The 22443-nt window shown below is 38.5% G+C and overlaps 1 protein-coding gene across 1 annotated transcript in view; it reads right to left on the bottom strand.

Annotated features, from left to right (window-relative positions):
- The window catches only part of st18 (ST18 C2H2C-type zinc finger transcription factor), a 41891-nt gene that overhangs the window by 17295 nt on the left and 2153 nt on the right, over positions 1 to 22443 (bottom strand). The window contains 4 exon segments of the mRNA XM_051953675.1: positions 670 to 857; positions 1055 to 1085; positions 1966 to 2017; positions 4958 to 5073. Of these exon segments, the coding sequence (XP_051809635.1) occupies positions 670 to 857; positions 1055 to 1085; positions 1966 to 2017; positions 4958 to 5073 (387 nt within the window).

Genomic DNA, 22443 nt, shown 5'->3' with positions numbered 1-22443 from the left:
CCAAATCAGTGCAGATTATAGTGGGCGAGAATGCACATGTACACCACGAGCATTGTTGCCAAAATGCACAAAATTCAATTCATTAGGAAAAAAGAAAACATTTTTGCTTGTGAAAAGGACAGTGGCATAAGTGAAAATAAACAGTTTTTAACTGAAGTGTGTTCCTGTGAGTAAGTAAAGTCTTTGTAAAAAAGAAAAAAAAAACATTTGTAAAACAGTGGAACACCAGCCAAGCAATGGTGACAACTCATTTGTTTTTTTTTAACAAAAGGCAACTTCAATAACATTTTAAATGAAAGAATGGAGGAAGTTTAATTTAAATCAAACTGAACTGGTGCACGCCTCCATTCAGTTTTTCATTCTATGGATTCAATGGGTCTGGACTGGCTATTGAAAAAGGACAGATGAGGGGTCTGAAATCTGGCCTCATCAAAAGAGGGTAAAGCCACGCCAAAAATATCATGGCAGATCAGCTGTCAAAACTTCAATTTGTGGACGTGAGACACAACTAATGTGGACCCAGCAGTGTAGTCTTTCACTTCCACTGCACAATGACTGCGGCTGCTGGCTGATGGCAGAGGGAGGGAAATATGAATGCAACAGATGGGATTTTAAAATTCAGCGTCAATTGTTCATCAAAACAGACAAAACAACAGGACATCTGTTTACCTGCTGGAGTGTCAATGTTCCTCAGCTCTTCTTTGTCCTGTGGCGGTGCCAGGTCCTCACTCTCCTCTTCACATGCCTCGCTGGGGCTGTAGTGGCGGGGCTTCATCAGCAGGGACTTTCTCTTGTTGACGGGGGCACCCTGCACCCCTTCCTGAGCACTCCTTTTCCTCGCCATGGGCCCATATGGGCTGGAGGGAAGAGGGGAATGGACAAAATGCACAGCAGGGTCAACATGAGCCTCAGTTGGTTCATTTTAAAATCCAGCTTCAGAGTTTTTAAAAAATACAACTGATATACTTAAAACCTTCTTTATGAATCACATTAAAGAATAGTTCCTTTTTAGTCATGAAGATGAAGCAGTGTTTTTACATCATACATTTTTTACCTGTGAGTCTCGCTGTTGCAGTCGGCCAGCCCTGTGAAATAAAGGCCAAGAAATAACAAATAAAAAGTCGTGTTTGCATTTTAACTACAGCATCTGTCACCATATTCTTAATCAAGGGCTCAAGTCGGCTCATGACTTTTGGACGATTGCTAATGAAATTTTATCCTGCACTGTAAATATTTGTTTTGTAGATAATGTTTTAGGGATGATATGACATGGGCTTTATCCAACCTTTTACCATTGATTTTAGTCCTTTTTTTTTTTACAATGCCACGAGCTGTAATCAGCATAAGGATGTACAAGTGGCCTCCTCATTGATCTGAAAAGCTTTTCATTCAGTCTGTTCATTCTCTGGGAAACCAACAGTAGCTCATCCTTTGACGGCGTTGACAGCATGATCTGAAAGGGTAAATCAATTTTCCCAGAGGCCTGCATAAATCTCATTCACAAGTTCTACCCCTACTCCCATGAAGCACAACCAATAATAACACTTTTCATGAATTTCCCCAGATGTAGTAATAGCTCCAGCGTGAGCATGAAGGCCTCTGAGGCCCTGAACACTTGCATAATGACATATCCAGTCTAGAGGTTTTCAATCACACAATATATACACACTCCTTAACTAATTTGAGCCACTGTTCCAATTTAATGAAGTTATTCCCCTCTGAATAATGAAATGGTGGTGCAGTGCTCTTCAGACCGGTAAGATAATACATAAAATTGACAGTTATAAAGTTGGATTGTTGAACTGATACCCCTAGCCCATGGTGATAAGTGGAATATGTGTGTGTGTGTGTGTGTGTGTGTGTGTGTGTGTGTGTGTGTGTGTGTGTGTGTGTGTGTGTGTGTGTGTGTGTGTGTGTGTGGATGCGTGTAGTTAAAAGCAAACCAAAACTGAAAGCCGCACTCACCTGTGCTACTGTTACACGTTTTCAAGGTTTGCTCCTCGCCTTCAGAATCCATCTGAAAATAAACCATTGAATGTACAGATGAGCTGCTAAAAGACACATTTTAATGCACGGAGAGTATTCACTTTTGTTCCTTTATTTTATTTTGGAGGCTAAAAAGGCGTGAACGCTTAATAGATGGTAGCAGATTTTTGGCAGGTAAGCACGAAGTCACCTGGAGCCATCCAGCCTTTAAATCTATTTTTGTGCAACAACAACATCACAAAGAGCTCTTAAAATACCAGTGATATGCAAACACATAAAGTATAATGTTAGGAGAAAAGTTTCAAAGGTGAGTAAAAATGTAATGACACTAAATAATGACATTAAAGTACGGACAGCACCTCACAGTGTGTGTTTAGACAAAAATAGTTGCTAAAACCCATCCACTCTCGCTGGCTGTTGCTTGTGGGTCCCAAATAAAACCTATTAAACATAATTATTCCAGGCTGATGGTGGCGTATAGTGGTCACAGGCCAGTGAAATCTGTGAGTCATAGGATATGCTGTTACTTTTCCCTGGTAATGGGAAACATGACTCCTCTCTCTCGTTTGCTGTTGTGATTGAAGGCACTGACCTGTCATACATTTATAATAGGGGAGCAGGTGTGGCAGTGATGGACCTTAATTTCCTTTAATAAACCTTTTATGTGCCACACTCTTAATGCCACGCCGGGCCCTCAGAGGTCCTGCTCATAATAGGTTCATTACTTTTGATTACTACAGCCTATTGAGACAAACAACTCCCAAACACTATAGATTACATTCTGTAAAAATGAATGTACCTCATTAGTTTGTAACACTTTTCCACAAAGACATGCTTCAACATTTTGTATAAATTTGTTGTTCTGAAGGCAAAATGTTGCTTTTACACCGAGCAACCTGAGATTATAACATGGGCATTAATCAAAGTTCAAATGATGTTATCAGTGCACCGAAATATCACCACTGACTCACAATATTAGCAGGGTGTTTTGTTCCTTCTTTATGTGACATTTCAGACGTGTCAACTCTTATGTAAATATTTAAACAGCAGTATTTTATCATGTATGTTTTTGCTGTATTTAAATCTTCTCTGGTTAATCAAGAAAAATATGTGTGTAAAAATAACAGGATGCCACAGCAAGTTTAATGAAAATAAAAATAGTAAAACCCAGTTCTACAAGAATTGTTTAAAGATGTGTAATGTTTGCAATTTTCTCAATTGACAGTCAGTCCAACATCTGACCATCAAGTGACAAAGAATTCAGTTCTATGGGGTTTATGCTGTACTGCACGTTAGACTACTCCTGCTTTTTTTTCTCTCCTTTTTATATTTACTGGAGGTTACATATAGCATTCAGTTTCACAGGTGGGCTTTCAAAGAGCATCAGCATTTCTGATGCATTGTTTGCAGTGATGTTGACAGAGCCCAGTTTATATCTAATTTATATAACAAGGCGTGAAAACAAAGACGTATTTGCTATGTTTTCACACGAAGTCCAACAGAAAATTACATGAACAAACGTGTGATGCTGAGAGTTCACAAAAGCATAAAAATCCATACAATCATAGTCAAATGTGAGCATTTATTTTGTCATGCCCTAAACAATCCGTCTCAAAACAATGTATATGTCGTCTTTTCATTTTTTTTTGCCATGCGGCTGTTTGTTTTTTTTTGATCTTCCATACATTTTGCAGAGTGCCATATGGTGTAGATTAATGACATTAAGAATTTGATTACGAATATAAGACAGGGAAATAACAATACTCTTTATTTAGAAGCATTTAGAAGCAGTGTGCTGTATATACATTTAATAAACAGCATAGGTTTTTATGCAACTGCAACTCCATCTGTGACATGCATTAAAAAACACAAATGTCATTACATCTGCATAGAGCTACAATATAATGTGGAGCAAACTGTCAGTACTACTTAGCAATGCTAAATGGTGGGTTATTGTCAAATGCTCCAAATAGAATAATTTTTTAAAAAACTGCTTACTTTATTTACTTTCCTTAACACACTTGATCATATTCCACCATATTACACAACATAATAACTTAAGTAATAGTCTAAAAACGATGTTTTTTTTAATTATAAACACCTTCAAAGTGATAAACTTACTTTTTGTTATTTTTTTCAGTTTCTATAACAGAATGCTGTGCGTCACAACAATGCACATTTCTGTCGACTTGTTTTCTTAGCCATCTTTATTAATTGTTTACCTGCATTAAATGTGGTGTAGTTTCAGAACATCGTAAAGAGAAGAACAAGGATTGCTGTACGATCACTTCGTCAGAGGTTAACACACAGAATAAGACCATTAAATGCAATAGTAAGAATGATAACACCATTTTCAGACATTTTACTGAACATAACACCTTGCGTCAGCGCTGAAAGCACAGCTGACATTATACCTGGCTTTTAATGTATTTTCGTGTCATCTGTAGGCAGTAATTGATGTCTATTCATTGCTATATTTGTAATTTACACTCACCTAGACATCAAACTTGGTAGAAAACGGTGACGGATTAAAGTGAATGTAATACCTGCTTTAATGTTAATTGCAGTTGAAACACTGGTATGCTTCCCGAAGCCTAGAGGCCTTCTAATCAAACAGTGCACAGGAAATATCTTTCTATTGCAGTTTCGAAAAAGTTTCGTCAGGTATAGCTCCAGTTCAGACAACCTGACAACTAAAGCCAACCATCACTTCAGAAAAAGCAGATTCAGCAATACCTTTTAAAGAGTATGTTTTCTGCCAGCCACCCACAGCTCTGCATAAGTAAAAACCAATCTCAGTTTGTGATCACTGTGGTCAAAGGAGCGGTGACACTCCACCACTTAGCATGCTACTTATCCCAAACACTGTTACACAATCATTTAGCCCTTTCTGTCCCTAACAAAACTTACTGTTTTAACTTGTATTTGAATGTAAGCTCAGTCTGTGCTTTGTGCGCGACACGTTATTTACCTCTGATTGTAGTTTTCCGAGCGCTCTGTAGGACAAGACGCCAGATCCACTCTGTTCACCCTGGTTGACGCTTTCACGCTTATTCTCTCTCAGGAAGTGATCATTTAATTCATTATCTATAACAGAAAACACACGAGACACAAAATGCATACAATTTTAGCTTACAATATATAACAGTTTTTTGTACTAGGACGAGCCAAATGTATGCTTTCAAACCAACTTTTGCAAGGTTTTATAAATATATTCCCATTCCTGTGCGACATGGATGCGAACATGAAGTCAGAAAAAGGTGGAAAGAGCATATTAATATCTCACATGGAATAAGGAACACGATGCAAATTGATTGCTTGACAGAGATCAAATTGCTTGCTTCTAATTAATACAAAACATCCAAGAGGGAAAACAAGGATGAACACAATAAGTACATTAAGCCTCTTCACTTCACAGATCTTATTATGGAATTATTTATTTCTGTTAGCTTTGGAAAAAAAACATCTTCTTAATTATAGCTCACAGAGCGTTTCCCCGGAAAAACAAAACTGGGGGGAAAAAAAGAAGAAGTGGGGGTGGGTTGGGGGTTATTCACTCAGTTTCATTAGCATATGAAAAAAGACTCACTACTATTCGGGCTGGTTCGTCATCTGCTGAATCATATTTATGCCCCCCCACACACACTCACCCCACCCCAAACACACACATGCACACACCCCAAGTACAACATAAATAATGCTTCTCAGAGGACTGTTTCCCTGCGTCTAGGGCAGATTTCTCAAGGGGAAAGGAGGCAGCCTGATGCTGAGGGTCTATGAGATTTTCTATGTGTTAATCTGGCTGCTAGCTGTCCTTGAGCCCAGCCCATTCCCCCCTAACCCCATCTGCTAGCATTCCCACCACAGAGGAGAGAATGGGCTGTGACTGGGGATAGAAAAAGAGAGAGACCTTCCCAGTCCAGCAATCATGAATAACCATTGCCTCGCACCATTATCAGAGAAGCTGGATCCAAGCTGAGATGGTGGAGAGCAAATGTCTGTAAAACACCCTGACGCTCGTGACATTACTCTAACCACACTCTCACGTTTTGTTGTAAGTGATGCTATTATTATTATTTTCATATAATGCCTTATTAATACTGTGCAGCTGCTGTGGATATTCATCACTGACCTTGAGTCTTTGTGTCCCCTTGTTCCCAGCTTATCCGTGCACTTGGGACGCTCTCATGTAATTAACACAGACATTATTGTGATGGAGTAAAAAACTCTCTGTGCTGATACCTCATCTTGAAACCAATAAAGCAGGCCAGAGTAGCAAAGTAAGATTCTGGAGACCATAAAATTAATTACATTATTTACATTTCCTTTAGATAGGGGGTACAGGCGAGATGATAGAGGCAAATGAGATTACACAAAATAAGATTTTGAAATGTCAGTGCTGCACACTCAACCAAGCAACTGTTATGATTAGATTACTCTTTTAATATAATTACTGTCTAAGGCTGTGTGTGGAAACAATGCATACATAAAAACAGGAGCCGCGTCTTAACTGATTCCCATCCTTTTCTCCACGAGTCTTTTTCTCTTAACCTTTCCTCAACAGTATCATTTTGAATTATAGGGAACGGATGGGTGCTCTGTGCAAGGTCACTGTCTGGTGTGTACTCACCCCCTCCCCTCTCTCCTTGTTTTTGTTTCCTCTTCCAGAAGCACACTGAGTGAAGGGTTAAAACTGGAATGGATTTAATTATGGAATGAATGGAATTATAATGCGCCTGCAGCAAGTTTTCCTCCTTATTTATTAAAGCAGCTGATGGGCCAGGTTTGATGAGCCACTTCTGGCATAATTGAGTCATCACACAAAGAGGGTTCCTCGCATTCAGAGTGGTTTTATCAGCAGCAAACAGACCTGATTACTGGCAATTACACTCTGATCTAGGGGAAGGAGAAAAAAAGGGTAAATGTGCGGGGTAACTTCTGTGTTTATAGTTTACCCCGGGAATAATTTTCACATTAATTTTACATGCTAAGTGTTTTCTGTTTATGTATAATAAAGAGCAAATGGTAGGAGATAGCACCTTTTACTTTCATATTTCCTTGTAATGAATGTCTGCGAGGATATAGTGAACTGATCGCAATTCATATTTATCCTATAGGAGGTTTTGCGGCGTGCAGAGCATCATCTGAACGTATACGGTGTGTCTAGCTGAGGCGGAAAGGTGAGCTAGCAGCAATATACCTGCTTGGAAAGCGCTCCCACCTAATCCGTGGAAAGCAGGTAAAATTGTACATGGAACACAAGTGATTTTGCGTCGTTTGCCATTTTTCATTGAGGTGCAAATGGATTTCGTGGTGAGTAAATTACGCTGTGGATTGAGATTAAAATCAACTTCTGTTCAGGGTGTATTTAGATAACCAACTTTTCTTTTTTTTCTTTTGTCTTTTAATCAGATGCCCTGCGCCCGGATACCAGCTGGACATTAGCTGGGATACATTACAGGAGGGGGAGGGGTCAAAAAAGGTCTGGGAGGTCTATTTTGTGTTTTATCTTATATCTTTTTTCTTATATTTCACAATACGCAATCGTAGTTTACTACTGTAGCAAAACTGTCAGTCCATCAACACTTAACAGCACTGGCACATTTGCTTTGTTAATAACATTATCACATATTTTAAATTGAATCGGGAGACAAAAAGATGCTGAACAGTTTTTTACTCCCTTCAGTCCTTTAATTTATCGAGATGAGTTTATTTAGCACAATAAAGTGAGCTCTCAGTGAAAGAAAAATATTGGGCTGTTAATTTACGCTGTATGTATGTATACACCCCTTCAAATAGAAGAGAAAAAAATACCGTATCTTAAAAAAATATTCTGCCAGCAATTTATGAGCATTCCTCTGTGTAATAGAGGTTTCTGGATTCATGCAGACACAGTCAAAATCTTGAAGTCAACTGCGATTTCAGATATAACAGCCTCACAGCTACCCTGACGGCCAAGCAAAGTGTTTGTGCCTTTTGCCAAAGAGTACTTTTATAGAGAAGCGTATTGGCATCTTATCACTTCTCCAAGACAGAGATGCTTCAATAAAAGAACACAGCTCACAGAATTCTTAACAGACAATTAGGAGCCTGGCTAGCCACTATCGCTTCAATGATTTGTTATGATGGCATAACTACAGGGGAAACTTGTTATTGGACGGAGTTAGCAAGAGTCCCATAAAAGAGTCAGATGGTGACACCTTTGCCGAGGTGATTTATGAATCTTGTAATCGCTTTCCAAAGTCATCCCAAAGCCTTCCCTCTAAATTGAGTTCATCTGGAGCCGGACCACACAGAGGCACCAAGTCCAGATTGTTTCTTCTGACATCAAAGAGCCAATTTCTGTTTTTGACCAAATTTCTGGTGCTTTTAGTTCCCTTATCGTATGAAAGGCGCCTAGATGATATGCTATTTTATTTGTGAATTTCAATCCAATTAAGAACACCAAAATATTGAGACAAATAAAATTTGTATCTGCTTTCACTACACTGTCCATCAATAGCATAATAAATGGAGCGGCAGACAATTCATCCATTGGCAAGACTCCAGTCTGCCAAACCAGTCTCATGTTAGTTTGAATCTTTGAATTCTGTCATGAACATGGTTTTTCAAACCTGTCTAATTTAGGGACAGGTGTTTGGGGAGAAAGAAGTTCCAGCCCTGGTGTAACAATGAGCAGAGTAATCCTGTTCATTGTTCCTGCCCAAGGAGCCCCTTTCATGGAGGAGGTTGCATGAATGCTACCAGGTGGTCTGCAATTTGGAGAAACGTAGTAACCGTTCCAGCTAATCCCCCGTCACAAAAGGCAGGTCTCCAGTGCTCTGGGGCTCTCCGGGGCAAAGGGAAAAGTTTACCTCGAACACACAGTGTCTGAAAGGAGTCAGGGACTCGAGCAGTGATTCCTAATCAGATTGCGCTGAAGTGAACAGCTCGCATGGCAGCTGTAGTTTTCCCAGGGTTAATTACCTTTCACTGCTCTCTCTAAATGAGTCAGCTGTTCCTGTCATTAAACAACTCCACTCTATCTCTGCTCCTCTGTCCTCCTCACACATGTGCACATGTGCACACGGGTGTGCATGTTCACACACACCCGTACGCATATAGAAGTGCACCTTTGTTTTTCACCCATTGTGTTTCATGTGGTGGGTTTGGCGATCAAACACTTTTAAAACATCAATTATTTGGATATTATAGTGACTTTGATCAGTTTACTAATCAGTCAGTGGTCACTGAAATGGAGGTTGCTGTAGTTTTATTTAAGCTACTGATATTTATGCAGATAGAAAGCAGTACTCCCAATGCACCTCCTCTGCTCTGGTAAAGAAAAATAATACCAATCTGTCAAGGTCTTATTCTAAACAGCCCCATTGATACTAATTGAGTGCATATAGGAAGCAAACATGTTCTCATATGCGCACACACAAACACAGGCATACGTACATACACGCAAACATGCGGATACACATGCATGCACACACAGAAACACAGAGTCCAGCTCTGATATAGTTATGCTGTCATCAATTCTGAACAATCTGTCTGCTTACTGAGCTCAGTGGCTCAGGATGTTGGGGGAGTTTTAAGTGATTTTTGCCACTGTATGGTAAAATCCCTTGGCCACCTGGATTACAAACTCTAGTCCTTTAACTCATGCCAGTATAAATCCGTGTTAACTCGGATTTACCTCTGGCATATGAATTCTCAATCTGCGTAAGCTTTGTTTGGAATGAGTCGAACATAAGTATTTCATGCAGTAAGGATGCCCAGTGGTGAATTCCTATTTCTGTGAAACACACACTGGGAGATAGTTGAGGACTAAATCAGTTATCAGAACAACTAGAAAAGCCCAAAGCAGTGTTTTATTACAGTCAAGAGGTGAGACCCGTATAGCCATTCACATCCAGGTGGAAGTGTGCAAGGCTGCACTGTGAAATCCACGTAACCATGGTGACAGATATAAACTCAGAGCTGTGCACTGTGGTCAAGAGTTTAATCAGATTCCTTACACCAAGATTTTGCTGTGCTTATTGTCAGACAAACATTATTTGCTCAGTTGTTCAAACACAAGTCCTGGTCTGCTACCAAAGCGATCATGATAAAATAAAATATGGCATGAGCAGCCTGGAGGATCTAAATTAAGTATTATCCAATATCCATACAATCTCTCACACTCACACACACACACGCACATACACACACTTCTGGGCTAGCAGAGTTAAGCCAGACTATTTTGTACTTAAAAGGTTAGCAAGGCTGTTTTGTGAGTTTGATCCATGCTTGCCAAATCAGCAGATGGTCCATGAATATGATTATATGCATCAATAAAAGGAGTAATCTTTAACAAAATGTAAATTTGACTTAAGTCCAGGGTTTTATATACACGATGGACTTTAACCCACTTTCCAGCCTGACAGTAGAGCATGATAAGCTAATGCACTTAAATTTTGTATAACAGTAATCACGACCGATGCTCCAGTGCTACTATTCTAAAGATCAAAATAAGGAGTCGGAGGAAAGGTAAAAATATATCTGCACAGTGTTCAAAATGTGCACATTTGTGTTGAAACGACATCTATTCACTTTTGAGTGAGCATCTAAGCAATTCAGCAATCAATACAAAGTGAGCCTGGGTGCTTTTCAAGACTATCTCATGCTGTCATGCTTTTCTCTGTTGTACATTTTAGTATTTTTTAGATAAACCTTTGGACAACACTAAGTGAAGCTTTACTCAAAAAACAACAACAATAACCATCACAGAGTAACCTTCATCATAAACACATGCAGGCACAGACAAAAAATAAAAAAATACCCCATTAGATTTTGTGGATAAAAAAGCAAGTCATAGCTTCAATACAAACTAACATAAAGTTCAAGTCCATGGCCAGAAAGTAAGTTGCATAAAAACAGGAGCAAAAAAGTTTCACAGCAATTGAGAAGTTAAGAATGGTGAAGCAAAATGTGGTGATCTTACTCTGAGCCACATAAAACAGCATCACTGTTACTGACCCGGCCATGAATCTACTTATTTGAGCCTGAGGCTTACACAGCACATCCTTACAAACACAATCACTTGTCTCCTACATCTAAATGCACTCATGTTAACATGTCCGACAGGGCAGAATCGCGAGCTCGACTTACCATGCCCCTTTTAGCCTTTGTTTTGCATCTCACAGGGACATCGGGGAGGAGACGGAGCAGAAGGATATCGAGGTGGGGTACAGGGTAGTCCAGAGTCTCGCTGCTGAGAGAGTGTGTTTGGTTTGGTGTGTGTGTGCAGGGACACTGTGATATTCACCCGAAACGCTAAGCTTTTTTTTTTTCTTTTTTTTGTAGCCTTTGTGTCATTCACTTAACAACCAATCTCATTAGCTGCTGGGCTACAATGGGCTGAATTATTTTCTGTGTAAATACACCACATGGTGATCCTCAAGGTAAGACCTCTGAAGGTCTTTTTAATGACATAAAAGATAGATTCTCCCCAGAAAAAAAAATCAATGACTACAGTCATTTAGAGTAATTTTAAATGAGAAATGAGATTTTCAGTCTAAGAGAGTGAAAATGTATAATTATACGACTCTAATTAAAATAACACAGTGTTATGTATTTGTAGCCTTGACTTGATGATTATACTTGGAGCACATCTATAATATTAAAATGGATGAACGTTCAGGCGTGAATCTACACAGCTTTTTAAAAAATACAAAAGGTTCATAGACATAAATTATATGACAAAAGATAATAAAGAAACTCAGCATCTCAAAAGCTGTGTCCACATTTAGTTTTTTAGCAAATCTCTTGCTGCTGTGCTTGTTGGTGCAGAACCATGAATGCATGTAAAATGTAACTATTGTAAGTACTTGAAGTCATGACAGCTGTCTATAAGCATCAGGGACATGTCTATTGGCCAACTTGACCCTTGTTAGAAAACAAAACAAATACAAAAAGAGAATACTGCAGCCTGGGACTGCCGAGCCGGGTCACTGGAGATTTTCCAGACAAACGCCGCACAGGGGAGGGGAGGGGAGGGGAGGAAGAATAAAAAGGACAGGCTCAGAATCTCATTTTAACAGACCGCACACAATCTGGGCTCCCACAGAACTATCTCTGCCTGACCGCTTTCTATTTATCCCTTATCAGTGTTTACCAACCGCTAGTTTTCTTTCATTCACACTGTGAGGCAGTTCTCTTACTATCAGTCAACAGCTGACACCGTGGAACAGCCTCAAAGGCAAGAGGAAGGGATCAAAACTAAACCAAAGCTGTTTAAACAATACAACAGAGGAAATAAATTCATAAATCCTAATTCTTCCCAACCCACAAGGGTATAAGCAGATCCTTTATAGTTAGGCCAACAAACAAAACCACAGCCAATGAGGTACATTACAATCAAGGTAAATTCTGAAATATATTTAGAAAAAAGAAAGGCGGAAAAAAAATCCCATGTAATATTAATTGGGAACATTTCATAGTCTTGCCCTGTCAAGCAAATATAAGTATTCACTAAAAGGATTTTTCAGCTGTATTTAATTGTCTTTTAGGAAAATCCCACCTGAGTCCACATTGTTAACATTTTTAGATCATTTTGTTGTATACTATGAAAAAGCTACATAATATAAGGGACATTACACACAAGTCAAACATTTTATTAAATGTTTTTTTCTTATCAAAATGCTACAATGCTTATTAAATGCTTAGTTTGAGACTATCTGGTTTGGATCAGTCCACTTCTAAAACCAAACATAAACGAAAAACAAAAATGACAGTGTAATTCTGTTTCATTTATATAAGAAGGATTACTGTTATCTAGAATTCTATACACTTAATTATATAATATAACATACACTTTATTCTAGGCTTAATTTTAATGTACATAATATCCCCAATATTATTTTAAATTCTATATTGCCATTGTGACAAACTCCAGACACTAAATGATTTCTAAATCTGCACACCGACCAGTGTTAAACAATATTATAAGCTGCATGTAAATATTATTTAGCATATGAAGGCTGAGAGAGAAATAAATACATTTGAAAGGTATTGCTCACACTGTTGCTTTACATTTTTTCCCAGTAGGACACACAAACAGCACTGTTTTTCTGGAATACTGTTCAAAAGTTAAGTAATTAATTACATTTATCCTTTCACCAGCTGCTCAACAGCAGATGGATCATTTCTGAGACCTTGTTGAATTAAATCCACATAATTCATTTTCCTGGATTAACTAACTGAAGTTTGAGTAGGGGAAAAACAGGTAACACAATGTGCATTAAACTGACATGTATGCTGAGCTTTTTCTTGTGTGTGCGGTTTTGTCGTTTACAATGTAAACACCCGACGGCAAATGACTTAATAATTAAAACAAGCTTTTAGATTATTTTTTTAAAGATTCAAAAGCTTTAAACTTTAATTCTGTTTAATTTTATTTCATTTTTTGCTGGATAAATTAAAACAGATATAAATTTAAAAAAAAATTTCCGTCACAGTGTGTATTATTGAGTAGGTGGATGAGTTTGTGAATCCAGTTTTGTTGGGCAGCAGGTACCATGGACAGTTCCTGGAGGCAAACAGAGGTTACATTAATGTGTTGTGTAGCAACTAACATCCCTGTGCTTTGAAGAGGAGGGTGTGGAGCACAGAGGAATAATGCCTCTTACTTATCACCGCTTTACCACACAGCCCTGCCTTAGCCTGTGCTGCTTTTATAATTAAAACAAAGTGTAGAGGTGCAACTCTTGTAGCCTCACTGCTGTCTGTCTTTCTTTACATGTTATTATCTGTACATAACTTGGCAAACTTTTTATAGGATTACTGAGATGCGACTACGTTACACAATGCTGTATTATCTAATATCTTTTGTGGCTCTTTTCATGTTTATTAGGAGACACGAGCTGACTGAAAAAAAATAGCTGATGGAGTTGTGATTAAATGGAGACTAACAGACAGAATGACACCTGGCATTTCAATGTATTTTAGCAGTGAGTAACATCAGCAGGAATTCTTACATAAAAAATGATTTAACTTCTCAGCAACAGAGGCTAATGTTTCTAAAAGACATGGCAATACACATGATTGACATTGCAGATCGAACTTACTTCTTACTTTACATAAATACTATATAATATTGCAGTCTATTTTATATTTTTAATATTCTGTTGATATAAAGAATAAAGAACAGAGATAATGCTAAAGTTGTGATAATATGAGGAGGACTACATGCTCATACTTTAACCTTATCTTAAAGTCCTTTCTCATTTTTTAAAATCACGCTTTTGTTTAACAAGGATCAACTTAAAGACGGGTCATACAAGTAGATTCGGAGCCATTAGTGTGCCGCAAGTTACTAGTAAATGATGAACTTTTCTAACCAGCATCCATCCTCCTAAATCAATAGTTGCTCTGGAGACTGCTGAGTGCTTTGACCCCTCACAATTTGTTCAAAGCTAAGTCTTGCCCACGTCTAACACAAAAGTTCACTTGTGGACTGTGTTACTATCCCTCTACATCCAGCATTAGCATATAATTTTCAAACTTTACCGTAGTTACAATGCAAATAATTACAGAAATTCAGAAGAGCATGTATTGCTTTGGCCCTGCTGAATTTGAACAAATATAAGTCTTGCCCTCAGACTATAACGCAAAAGCTGATTTCTAGATAATTTTTTGCCGTCAAACTACATTCAGCATAGACGTATGGTTTTAAAAACTTACCATACAAATGACAGAGAGCCAGAACAGGATGCAATAAAATACTCGACTGACTGCTCAAACATGTTATTGGAACACAGAGTCAATGTTTAAGTGCATTAGGCTCATTGGTCTTGTATGTACAGCTGTCACTGTCAAAGCCACAGGCAACCTGACAATGCTTTGTCTCTACACACAATACGAACATGTGTTATTCTAAGACAAGCTTATACTCTACACAAATGCTGTGAATTTAATCTAGGTAGACAGTATCTCATGCTATCTGGATGATCAAAAATAGGTCATGCCTCTCAAAAAGCAGTTTGAGCCATTTAATCTCCTCTCAAACTGTCTGAAACCTGGACAGAAGCTGGGCTCGCTTTCCAGCAAAGATTTTAAGAACACTGATTTGTATCAGGCGAGCAATGTTCATCATCAGTGCAACATTTTTCTAAATACCCCTGGCACTGTTCAAAACAAATGCCAGCGTCATTCTCTTTCACCACATTATCACACAAAATCTACGGAAGACAAGTTTAGCAGCTGAGTAAAATCTAAGTGTAAATCTGAGTAAGTTTCTAACACTTATGCATTTCAGCTCCTTTTCTGTATTTCACACAACAGCATCTAACAGCATGAGCTAAAAGGCTTGTCGTTCACATATGCAACACGGCGTATCACTGATGATAAATGCTGACCAAACTGACAGTATATTAAATAAAAAGAACTTTGACACCAACCTAGTGCTGTGATCCAAAAAGTTTGATTTTCTCCCAGTCTCTTGATAGCTGAGCTGGTGCTGTGGCTTTGAAAGGTAGTCCCCAGGAATATGACATACTGTGCCTTTGACAGCCTCGAGATAAGCACCTGCGTTCGGGTCCCTTTTTACGTCACACCTCCCCATTCACAGCCCTTCAACATGATGCACATTTGCACATCAACAGCCACCAACCCCCCTCCTCGCTCTACTCCCACATCCGCAAAACACACAAACAGGCACACAAGAAGGCAGATGCGCGCACTAGCCGCTACTCATGCGCGCGTACACTCACACAGACACATGCACAGGCACCACAGATTTGTGTGCACTTACTGAGGATGCAGCCCACATGCAGGCAAACACACGCACGAATACACATATACGCTCACAGGTGATGTATTCCTTTTTTAAACTCCCTCATCCAGCCTTATTCATATATCGATCCTCATTCTATGTGTTTAAAAAAAACTTTCACTTGCTTTGTCGTAAGACCAGGGCATATGCCCTCCCAAGCTCCTCATACATCACTCATCATGCAAATGAGAGGGAATGTCACTCCTCAGCAGCAGATGGCCAGGGATGATAACAATGGCTCAACAGACCAGTTTCAATGTCTGCGACTTTATCGCTACGGCAACAACAAAAATAGACGATATGAAATCCTTGTCTGTTAATTTGATTTCCCCCCTTTTTTTAATGTTTGTACCTGTCAGTCTGTTTCATTTCTCCTGGACCATTTGAATGGAAAAGCTTTGTCTAAGGTTTTCTGTCATAAGAAGTCTGGCTATCAGTAAAAGGCAGAGACCTGGAAATTATTTTTGGTGACTATGGAAAGCTGCTGCCTAGCAGTTATTCAAGTAATTAGGAGTAATTCCTCCCTGTAGGCCATGTTAGCCTCCTGAGTTAGCTCATGCGTTCGACAGGCCTGGATAGAGACAGGGAAGAATAAAAGAAGAAAGGGGCCCTGAGAAATCACAAATGCAGCTTTTCAAACACCCCCCCAGCCAAAGTGATGTCACCCTGCGTCCTGCTGACTCCTGTTCATACAAGCCCCCATAGCAGAGAGTAAACAGTGGAAGCGTTTAGCAAACAGGGCCAGATTACAATGACAAAGGCAACCACACTTCTGGGTGGAGCCTGGGGCGAGGGGGGCAAAAGAGGGGGGTGGGTTGGTGTGGCTCAGGATTTAAAATAAGTGATACCCATGAGGGGGCCCCCCTCAAGATCCAAGCGTAGCCCTTCCCCAGCTGATGGTAGGGGCCACCCAAACACGCTTATCTGTCGGTGATGTCCCCCCCGGTCCCCAGGGACTGACGTGTGAACACAATATGTAATAATAATGAATTTTCAGTTCTTTTTTCTGTGATTTGTGCATTTGGTTATGCAAGGCTGGGGACTTGAGGATGGAGAATATCATTACTTAAGGTTTGGCAGTTGATCATCACCTTGTTTAATGCCTCATTTGAAAGTCTAATTTCTAACTGTCTTCAAGAGCCAATTCATGGTACACTGTGAAAGAGACATACAAAGAAAGCAGACATGCTCTGTTGTACCCCCTTTCCACCATTTGTGCCTGATAATCACACGAACATATGAAAGTAAAGAATCATCTATCTAAGCATCTTATCAAATAACATGTTCTTTGTTTGCTGATGCAGACAATCTCGCTGTAGGGGCACAACAAGCTTGTTCTAGGGATGATTATTTCATGTCCTGGACTAGACATCAGCATTGTTTGAAGAAAACACAAAAAGAATCAACTCATGTTAAGCAGTCTCGGTAAATTGTGCGATAGGAACATGTTGAAGACAACACAACAACACCATTACAAAATGTAACATTTTCTTTTGGCCCTAACATCTGTTCAAATCTGTAAAAAAAAAAAAAAAAAAAAAAAAAGAACTCATTCAGAGCCGACATACAACACAAACTAGTGTTTTGTCAAGCTATTTCATCAACTGAAAATGTGGGCATAACTGGAGAGAGCTGATGGAGAAATGAAAGAGGAGTGGGTTGGACAAAATTACATGTCAAACAAGGGTTCACATTTAAAAAGTCCTGCTCATATTTGTAGAAAGTGTTTGATTGCATTTAGAAAGGTATTACAATGGGTCACATCTGTGTCTAAAAGCTTTTTGCATTCTGCTGCAAATTATGTAAGCAAAGTGAAGTGTCACAGCACCCTGTTGTTTTGAGCACTATACCTTCCTCCTGTGAAACCTACACAAATATGTTTAACTGAATTCTTCTAATGCACTGCAGGTTCAAAATGTCAGCAGTATAACTTCAACAAACCCCCTCACTCAACACCCCACCCTGTAATTTCAACAAAGCAACAAGACTAATTTCATATGGCAGCCCGTACAGCCAAACAACAATGCATGTTCACTGTGCCATTGAATATGATAGACGTGTAAAAATCTATATTAAACTGTGGTTAATTTCAGCTATAATGCTGTAAGCTTGCACTAAAATGAAACAAATGCTTCTTCTTGGTGGTACTGAACCCTCATTGTGCAACCACTTGATGCCGCTTGTTCATCACACAAAGTCACATAAAAGGACTAAATTAAATTTTTTAAAAAAAAATATTTGCATATGCAAATTTGAGGAACCAAACATAAGTACATGTTGTTGATATGGCTCCAGGATGTAGAACTATCTTTATGTTAATGTCAACAGACAGGGAATATTCTTTTGAAAATACAGTACATTTTTCATGGGGATCATTATCTACACTGCATGTCACTGTGTCTCAGTTAAAAGAAATGATTAGATTACTTCCCAGCAATCCCCTTTGGGGCGATTCGTGTGTGACCGTGGGCAACCTTACAATATGTTTATTCAGTGTCCTTTGAAGACACTTCAATAACATTTGAAATGTTTTATGAACCAATATAGGTTGCTTTCTATCTCTGCCTTGAATTGATGTCTTTAGAACCAGGGCTATTTGAATTTGTTCTCCAAACTCACTAAATCCTTCTCTTGTGAGTTATATTACAGTCCAGTTGTCGTAATAAACTAATAAAATGACTAACCGACCAAAGATATAGTTTTGAAAGATGTCACAGGTGATCAAATGTTCACTTTTGAGGTGCAAAAATCAGAATTAAATGAAAAGCATCAGTCACTGCCTTACTACTACTATGTGTATGTATTTGACTAACTTTGTTGTAGATCGCGCTGGCAATAAAGATATATTCTATTGTAGCAGATATTCCATTCTATTCTACTACTACTACTGCTACAGTACAACACTGGGAATCACCGTCTGCATTTAGTAGCCTCAAATAAAAGCATTAAATTGTGACTAACAGGCCAAAGATCCAGTTTTACAAAATACGACAGGGACCATCCTTCGAGTTTAGTGGTAATACTAAAAACACGCTAATCCTCAAAATATGTTGATCAATACGATGGAATTTCATAAATACCAACACAACTACATTACCTTATCGGTTTCATTGAAAAGCATTATCTATTAGTGTTTATTTCTGCTCTTTTTCATATTCTGCCCTCACATAAAAACATCTAATTCAAGCTAACTGGCCCAAGTTTTACAAGATGGACAAGGAATTCAACTTTTGTGATGTTGAAATCACAACAGCTATTTATTCCATGCAACAAAAAAAATGGTCATTGGTAATTCCAAAACTAGGGGAAACAGAATAAACGGTGATATGTTTTGGTTAGATTTAATATTTATGCCCATATATGCAGGTCACAATCCAGTTTAGCAGTAAAAATGGAAAGAATGAATGGTAATGGTCATTGCTGGTTCCTTATATTTACTGCCCTCAACTTAGAGCATTTGATTCCTTACATTTAACAAATCAATGCTTGACTGGTCAGTCGATGTCTGCCTTTTCACAGGTCGTGAATTCACTTTGTTGTGTCATTGAGAGGTTAGGTCCGGAGCCGGGTGTCTCTGGGGGTCCCTGCCCATCTTTTCTACTCAAGCAGGCAGACAATGAAGCAGACACGCCTATAAATGGCGAGATAGGCGCTTGGATGTTCAGCCAAAAACGAGCATCTAAACAATGGTAACAGGTGTGTATAATGCGTGCTTTGATAATGACCTTGGTGGCCGTAATAGTATGTCTAGACACAACTAACAGGAGGCATTTCTGTCTGGTCTCAGAAGTCCAGGGGGGGGCAAGATCCTAAGAATTAGATATTGGCTAGTGACTGTCAGTCATTAAAACTAAAAGAAAATGTATTAGATGGTGTAGCCCAGAACAATTTCTTTTTTTCTCTGTGGTACTGGAAGCATGAGAGGCATCAGAAAAGTTAAGTCTACCACTCAACAAAATATTTGTAGCGCTGTATGCATAATAAGCTAAAATCATCTTGAGTATTCAGAGATATGCACTTGAATAAATAGAAAAAAACTCCATTAATGTGGATGGCTTGCATTTTTTGATTGCGCCAGATACAGGAAGCTTGCTGACATGAACTAAAATGCAAATGCCCTTTGAGCAAAACAAAGAAATTGATTATGAAGTAAGTTTCTACAGCACAAGTAGCTGGCTTTGAGTGATTAATGGGGGTGGGTCATTGATTTGCTTTTGTTTAGATCTTGGTTAACTTTCTGGAGACACAATTATAATTTGTTTTCAAACAATAAATCCAATCTAGCTTGAGCAAATTAAATTTCCTTATGGCCTCTTCTGTGTCATTTTACATCTGAAAAGGATTGCTGTTTCTGTTTATATTTGTTACATTTCTGATTGGATATTGTTTCTCTTGATATAGTGGAAGGTGAGAACCTCCTAAGATTAGAAACATTTGTTTACTGGGATCTCCATGACTTGTCAGCTACGGTGCCAAGGGTTAATCTTCCAGTTCTCACTTCAATAGCTGTATGTCACACACATCAACATTTCTGATGAGCCATTTATCTACAGTATATGTGAAATACTGCGTACATGTTGTCTGAAACATGCCAAAATGTTGTGAATTTGGTGAATGAACACATATTGTCTATCTTTACATTAGCTTTGCTAAGAGTTGCTGAAATGTGTTTGAAATCTTGCAGCACAATGTACTCTCAGTATATTTGCAAGTCAAATCACAGTGTTACAGACTACTTTATTGAAAGGCTTTTGCCATATTCTTCAGCTTTACAACTTTGAAAACTTCCCCAGATCCAGACATTTATACTTCCTGATTTCTCGCATCATCTCTCCAAGATAGTGATAATACGATTTCTGTGTTTTTCGCTGTTGAGAAACAAACTGGATTATGAACAGATCACTACATAAACAGCTTTCTAAAAGGAGGCAGCTATTTTAAAAAAGGCTGAAGAAATGCAAAGAGGGATTTAAATTTTAATTTGAATTTATTCCAGCAAGTGAAAGGTTCTTTTGAGAGGGGATTTCAGCAAAGATGATGGTATTTAAAAGTGATAAACAAGCATCTAAACCTCCAGTGGAAAACAGTCATTTTGCTTCTTTCTAGTGTAGGGGAGGAATTGGGCTTGCTATGGTCACATCCAAAAAATAAGAATAAGTAATAGTAGTAATTAAAATGTAAATAAGTGAGATCCATGGAGATATTTCAACTGATTCCTGTCATAAATTGTGTAATTAACATTTTGTCTTGACACACCTTGTGACTCTGGATGCATAGCTATATGTCCTCAGGTGCAAATTCATGTTCTCTATGTACTTGGCATAGCATACTTTATACTGTATTGGATGCTTAAAAAAATCTTTCACACTTATCACATGCAATTTAAATCCTGTGCCTCAACACGACAGAGGAACACCAGGCAAAGTTCAAAATTAAATGCCTTACAAATTAGAATTTGTGTTAATTAAGGATTGTTGTTGTGCAGTTTGAGGCAGTATCTGAAAAAATCTGGTGATTTTTTTTTGCGAGTGAATGATTCACTGTGGGCAGCCACATATCACATTTGTGTGACAAAGAAAGATTAACCAAGGCTGTCATCTATTATAATTATAATATATGGATTATAATGCTGTGACTGGATTTCAAGTGATTCTATTCTCTTTCAGATGACCACTAAACTTAAGCAGAGAAACCTATGCCACACAAGAAAGACAAAGAGTTACATCATTTTGTTGAACAGTTAATCCGATCACGGACAGTGTATGTGCATTTGCTATCTTCGGAAAATGCCAGCAAAGGCGCTAAGTAAACCTATTTTACAAGACTCCCTCACAAGGATACAGTGCCAGTATCGGGATAAAATTTCACACAGCGGCATGGCTCAGTCACATAACCTAAGCAGGCTTAGGAAAATGGAACACTACAAAGTATTGCACTTTCTTCCTGTATGTCTGTTGCAGCATACAAAATGCTCAGATGACTGATGTGAGTTTGAGCATGAAAGCCAAAGAGAACTAATGGCTGAATAGCATGTAGATACTGTTGTTAATGCTCTGAGTTGTTTAAAATGGTAGATTATGGAAGTGTGCACCTGGCATTCTGCAGGCTAGCCTGGCAACACTCCTCCCTTATAATTATAATGAACACACAGTAATTCAGGGTTGAGGCTGAAATACGAATGATGTCCTCTGAGACAGCTTGTTTTAATGGTTATGCAGAAGAGTTCCTAGAAGTGCAGATGGCAGATGCAGTGCCTTTGAAGCTATTTACAGATTGTACACTACAAGGTATGGAAAGACCCATAGTGTGAGGCCATATTGCTTTTTTTTGTGTTCTTGAATTAGATACTCGGCTGGCTCATAAATCCTTACTCAAAAGCTTCAGATATATTTTCGAGTATGTTTACTGCAATGTTGATACCACATTATACTAACAAGTTAGATACCGTAATGAAACAGAGAGACAAATGCTCCGTACAGACTGCATGGACTGTATGTTGCATTCAAATACCCCACTGTTCTTATTTTGTCCACATAGGGGTGCATTTGCTCAGAACTTGGGTTCCTTGTCTATACTGAAAGCCTGATTGCAGTTTATTTGGAAAGATAAAGCCCTATACTATAATAAGCATTTAATATTAAATTATCAGAATAAGTAAA

The sequence above is a fragment of the Acanthochromis polyacanthus genome, chromosome 9 (assembly GCF_021347895.1).
Source record: "Acanthochromis polyacanthus isolate Apoly-LR-REF ecotype Palm Island chromosome 9, KAUST_Apoly_ChrSc, whole genome shotgun sequence".
Taxonomy (NCBI): domain Eukaryota; kingdom Metazoa; phylum Chordata; class Actinopteri; family Pomacentridae; genus Acanthochromis; species Acanthochromis polyacanthus.
This window is presented reverse-complemented; position numbering and strand designations above follow the sequence as displayed.